The following is a 5,978-nucleotide window of genomic DNA, read 5'->3' as shown; positions in this document are numbered from 1 at the left end:
TACAAGTAATGAAGCCTAATGTACAAATCAGAAACAAATGGGGCCCACCATGTTGGATCGTCCTGGACGTCCAATTCTTGACGTTGAAGACCGCGGGGGGCGCGGGGGGGGGGGGGATACCGTGCAGCCTAAACTCACCAACACCACTAGGCTATTCCCAAGTGGATTTTGGCACACTAATACAATGACGTTTGTAGCCTTTACAACAGTGCATCCAACTTCACATGTTTGATTCACTCTTATAGTGTGTATTGATGTGCATGTAGAGTAATTTTAATAATTACCATACAAGAACATTTTACAAAATTAATCTACAAGTTCAAAATTACTCGAGAGTATTATTTGTAGAGTAATTTTGATAATTACCCTACAAGCAGATAATTACAAAAATTGCCACCGCGTGTTTTTGTCTTTTCCATGCTATTCGTACGTTTAGTACGTTAAAGTTATTTGTACAGCAACTTTACTCAATAAACTTAATGGGTAAAGTTCTTGTACAAATAATCTTAACATACTAAACATACAAATTGAAGGAAAACTCAAAAAGACAAGGTGGCATTTTTATAATTATCAATAACTATCTTGGTTTAAAAAAGCGCGCTTGAAGCGCGCTTGAGGCGATGAAGCGATGAAGCGATCGGAAAAACGCTTTTTTTGCTCTGAAGCGATGCATTACATGAAGCGACCTGAAGCGAGCTTTAAGCGGTGAAGCGTTGAAGCTGTGAAGCGACGCTCCAGCCAATCAGGTCACCATTTGGGCCATTTTTTAAGCCCAACAGTCTTTACAAGGTACATATCGACCTTATAGCGACGATATAGCGACGATATAGCGACTTCCTATGTGAAATCCGGCGACAAATTCCGGCGACGGAGTTGCTTTCAGCCGGAAACCAGGAAGAAGGGGGAAGAAGAAGAGAGATGCTGACGGTGACGGCTGCGTATATGTATTTTAGGTTTTTAGGGTTTTTATAAGTTAAGGTTTTTAAACATTTAACCCCTCTTATCTTTCATTAGTTTACATTCAGTCCCTGAAACTTCTAACTTTTTACTTAAAAAGTGTAAAGATAGTTTGTCTATTTAAACATTTAACCCCCTCTATCTTCAGTAGTTTACATTTGGTCCTTAAACTTTTTAATTTATGCATAAAAGTACAAAATTAACATTATAAAATACATATATATAATATGGATAGCTATTTTTTATACATATATATAAAATTAACATTATATATAATTATATATAATATGGAGCGCTTCGTATACGTGAAGCTCTCGCTTCGCGCTTGAAGCTTCGCTTAAAGCTTTTGGAACCAAAACGCTTCGGAGCGCTTCGCGCTTTTTTAAACCAAGATAACTATCAAAGTTACTCTACAAATATACCTAAAAAAACCTAACCACTCCCCCCACCCCCAAAAAAACCCTAAACCCCCCCCCCCCACACCCAAAAACCTAAAAAAAAACTAACCCCCCCCCCCCCCCCCCACCAAGCTAAAATGCTAAAAACTAAACCCCCCAAAAAACCTAAAAAATCTAAAAAAATAAAAAAAAACACACAAATTATTTTATTTTATTTTTTTAACATTTTTTATTGAAAAATCGCTACTTTTAGTAGCAGCCAAAAAATTTTTTTTTTTTTTTTTTTTTTTTGCTAACGAAATTTAGCGATTTTTTTAATAAAAAATGTTAAAAAAAAATTTGTGTTTTTTTAAGTATTTTTGGTTGTAACTTTGATAGTTGGTGGTAATTACAAAAATGACACCTTGTCTTTTTGGGTTTTCCTTCAATTTGTATGTTTAGTATGTTAAGATTATTTGTATTTGATCTTTTGCCTAAACTTAATAAGTTTGTCTTTACTGAGAATATCTCACATATCACATCACAGTAACTAAGTTTTTCAACTCAACATCAATAGACTCGGTCTCACGACAAAATTCATTTCGAAAGATAAAATTCCAAAAAAAAAAATAATACTAATACTAATGTTGATAATAATACTAGTGTTGATAATAATAATAAGGTTCCTAATAAAAAAGTTTAATTGCTTACAAAACAAACATGTAATGGGATTTATCTCCAGGCCATACTAGCCATGGCTTGCGGATTGCCGTTGGTGTTGCTGTGATTGAAAGGACTCCCGAGCCCACCGCCTGATGACTCACTGTGGGGAGCATTAACAACTTCTGCCTCGTTACCGCCTACTTGTGTTTTTGCTTGTTTCTGACTTGCGGGAACAAAGGTGCCTACAACACACTGGAAACAACCAAAACTTTATACATATCCTTCTTTTACTTTTTACAAACAATTAATTTGTTAAACATGATTACCAAAACTATATCATTTCAATCAAATCCTGCTTTTATTAATAAAACAATTTAGAAGATTTTATAGATTCGCATTATAGTGGGTAGGGGAAAAGAAACCTGAACAGGTGATGCAGCAGTTAGGATGCCAGCCAAATTACCGCCTAAAACACGACCATCGGGACCGGACAGTGCCACGCTTATCCCACCCGTTCGAATACGTTGACCGTCAACCTCAGACACCATAAATGAACCAGAAAGAGAAAGGATCTCAAAATTTCCCTGCATTTATTACCAACCGTACAAATAACTTTCATGCACTGAACAATTATAATATTCACATATCAAAGAGGTAAACGGGTCAAACAGATTGAAAGTCGCCCAAATTGTAATTCTAATGCTTGCAAACATTTTGTACTTAAAATATGTATTCCTGTAATAACATGGTTTTGCAATCATATTTTACGCATTAAAAATTTGAGTAAAGTACACGAATAATCCCTATGGTTTACCAAAATTTTGGATTTGGTCCCTAACTTTCCAAAAGTACACAGATGGTCCCCATGGTTTGCACTTTGTAACGCATTTAGCCCATAACTCGGACCTTCTGAAACCCTTAGATTTGTTGACCGGGGGCTAAATGCGGTACAAAGTCAAACCACAGGGACCATCCTTGTACTTTTAGAAAGCTAGGGACCAAATCCAAATTTTGGAAAACCACAGGGACTATCCATGTACTTTACTCTAAAAATTTATAAGAAAGGAACAAAAATATGTTTGTGCACCCGACAGCTCTCAGCCTACTACAAAAATTCATTTCAAATTTTCAACCAGACTTGTTTAAACCCGTTACCCGACCCGTCACCGTTTCCCACCTCTGACATATTATTTGCTAAAGTGCACCTGGTTGAGGTGAATGATAAAAAACAATAAACAAACCTCATACGTGACAGTTCCCCCCGATGTTTCTGATTGCCTAAGTGTCACATTAGATACAGCACCGTTTGCTGACAGAACACACAGAGCTCTTGTGCTGTTCTGTGAGAACCACATCATTTTTGCTAACACATCCTGTGCGGAAAAAAAAAAGTTAAAAAACTGGGTCACGTCAGTTAACTTTGATCGATAAATATAGACGCGTTATTGCGTTAAAAGTTAAAACAACAGTTTTTGCTACAAACTCGCTAGCTTTTAAGAACAATTTCGAATTATTCACTTAAAGTTTGAACTATTCGCAAAATACAATGAAATTTAGTAATGCTTTTTTTAACGTCAGATTAGAATTTCTGAAACAGGTAAAAGTATTTGTGTTTCGTTATCAATTTCAAGAATGATGTGCAGTAGTCAAACAAGTAAACATTTACAAACCACACGAAAGAAACATAAAAGGGTCAAGGTTGAAGTTGAACCTCTCCAGCTTTAACGTCAAGGATATGCGGCATGAACCCGACTCCTGGTGAACCTGCAAATGGTTTTTTTTCACATATTAATTAACTTTAACGGCATATATTAACTGCAGTAATAACTAATTATCAAGCTCTACTATAAGTAAGTCTATATAAGAGAATAAAAAGATTGTTAAAAACAGAAATAGTTACATATCAGATATACCGATCAATCTATAGTTTATATGGGAGTTAAATTTTATGAATCAAATGAAGATTGTGTCGCATTGATGCTGCATGAATCATGTTGATTTTATAGAAACTTAAATCCCAATAAAAGTAGGGACATTTCATCCAATTTGAACCCATACAATCTCAACTCCAAACAAAAAACTATACGTACAACACTTATTTCTCTAAACCTCAAAATGAAACTTGAAAACAAAAAACGACTAGAAATTTAGCATACTTTTTACTTGTTCCCTCAATAAATGACCTACGCGTTAGACTTCTCAAACCTACATAACATAAGCACCTACTCGAGTTTAAAAGACTCGTTTCCCTATCTAGAAAAATCAAATTTATTGTAAATTTCAAATTTCGAATCATTTCATGGCTAGCTTTCATAATTTCATATCTAAAAAGTTGTCTAGATCTCATGTTCATACTTAAATCCCCAACTATACTCAAAAGATCTCATACTTTATAACCATCTCCTTAAAGTAAGCAACATACATTATAATATATACTCAAATATAATAAAGCTTATAACTGACATCCAAACATATAATATTCATCTCATTCAACTAACTAATGTTAAAAGTTAAAACACATGAAACAAATCAAGCAAAAAACAAAATAACATATACCTAAAGCAACAGAATGCTGCTTATTCAAAGCACCAGGTGGCCTCCCCCTCGGCCTCTTCCCCGAACCTGTCGTCGCCGGAGAAAACAACTCACTACCTTCACCACCACCACCACCGCCGCCGCCGCCACCTTGACCTACCGGCAACACCGCCACTGCCGTAGAACCATCCGCCACCACATCCGCCGCATACTTCCTCGGCCTGCCTCTCTTCCGCTTCACGCCACCACTTGCATCCACTCCTGCCGCCATAGATTCACGTTCTCCGGCGTGAATACCGGGACCGGCGCCGCCGTTAGGGTTGTTGTAAGCTGGATTCGGTGTAGATCGGGAAATTGAGGTGTACATAGGTGTTCCGTCACTGGTGTATGGTAATCGCATGGTGTTCGCCATTGTTGAAGGTTCGTATGACATGATTTTGTGTGTTTTGTGATCGAATTTCGAGTTTGTTGTGAGAATTTTGCAACGAGATTTGATCACCAAAACCCTAGTTTTCGATCTTCAAAACCCTAATTTTTCAACGTGAAAGTTGTTTGAACGGGTCAATTGAATTTGAATTTTGAACTTCATATGTTCATATTTTCATTTCGAGTCGAAAATCATGGAGGAATTTTGAGAAAAATAAAATTTGGAATTGATTGTTCTTATTTAAAAAGACTAGATAGATATAATAATTTATATATTATAATATGTCATGTTATATTATATTATTATGAGTAATGTTATTGTATAAGGATAGGAGTTGGCTAGAAAGTACAAATTTTCTAAAAAGTGTAAAAAGTCATAAAACACCATAATGTTAACCATAAAATACACCAAAAACCCACAAATAATATGATGAAGATTACTAAAACATCATGTATGTGGGTTTTGTGTTGTGTTTTAGATGTTAAGGCTCTGATTGTGGAATGACAAATATTATCGTGTTTTATGTTGTTTAGCATTGTGTGTTTTATATTCATAGTTCTACGATGGTGTGTTTGAAGTTTTTATGGACTATTAGAGTTTGAATATGGTGTTTTAGTAATATTCATTCTATTATTTGTGAGTTTTAGGTGTGTTTTATGCCTGAAATTATTGTGTTTTATGACTTTTTACACTTTATAGGAAAAACACACTTTCCGTAGGATCCCCGCTCATTGTATAATATGTCATGTTATATTATTAAGAGTAATGTTATTGTATAGATAGACGTAACATGCTAAACATAAAAAATCAAATACAACTATCTTTATCATACAAAACGTATCAATAGGGTGAAAAGGTAAAATACGCAGTGTCATTTTCGTAATTATTTACTTTTAGAGTAATTATCAAAATTTTCCTACAAATTATCTTGTATGGTAATTTTGATCTTGTATGGTAATTTTGTAAAATGTTCTTGTAGGGTAATTTTAATCTTGTAGGGTAATTTTGTAAAATGTTCT

At 35.0% G+C, this 5,978-nt stretch overlaps 1 protein-coding gene across 1 annotated transcript; it reads right to left on the bottom strand.

Annotated features, from left to right (window-relative positions):
- Window positions 1-1,898: 1,898 nt before the first annotated feature.
- Window positions 1,899-5,234, bottom strand: LOC110911983 (AT-hook motif nuclear-localized protein 10). The gene is made up of 5 exons (XM_022156644.2): window positions 4,554-5,234; window positions 3,709-3,761; window positions 3,239-3,370; window positions 2,420-2,581; window positions 1,899-2,249 (listed from the first exon to the last, which is right to left on the bottom strand). Exons 1-5 carry the CDS (start codon window positions 4,963-4,965, stop codon window positions 2,067-2,069), a joined length of 942 nt encoding a protein of 313 aa, XP_022012336.1. The 5' UTR covers window positions 4,966-5,234; the 3' UTR covers window positions 1,899-2,066.
- Window positions 5,235-5,978: the final 744 nt, after the last annotated feature.

Source organism: Helianthus annuus, chromosome 15 (genome assembly GCF_002127325.2).
Source record: "Helianthus annuus cultivar XRQ/B chromosome 15, HanXRQr2.0-SUNRISE, whole genome shotgun sequence".
Taxonomy (NCBI): Eukaryota; Viridiplantae; Streptophyta; class Magnoliopsida; order Asterales; family Asteraceae; genus Helianthus; species Helianthus annuus.
This window is presented reverse-complemented; position numbering and strand designations above follow the sequence as displayed.

What these genes read in the sequence shown, in the direction of transcription:
- LOC110911983 (XM_022156644.2), bottom strand. Translation starts at nt 4,965, where the DNA reads ATGTCATACGAACCTTCAACAATGGCGAACACCATGCGATTACCATAC. An exon ending in GCAGCATTCTGTTGCTTTAG is followed by an intron (nt 3,762 to 4,553) that starts GTATATGTTATT and finishes AACCATTTGCAG; the next exon opens with GTTCACCAGGAGTCGGGTTC. An exon ending in GGGGAACTGTCACGTATGAG is followed by an intron (nt 2,582 to 3,238) that starts GTTTGTTTATTG and finishes TAATAAATGCAG; the next exon opens with GGAAATTTTGAGATCCTTTC.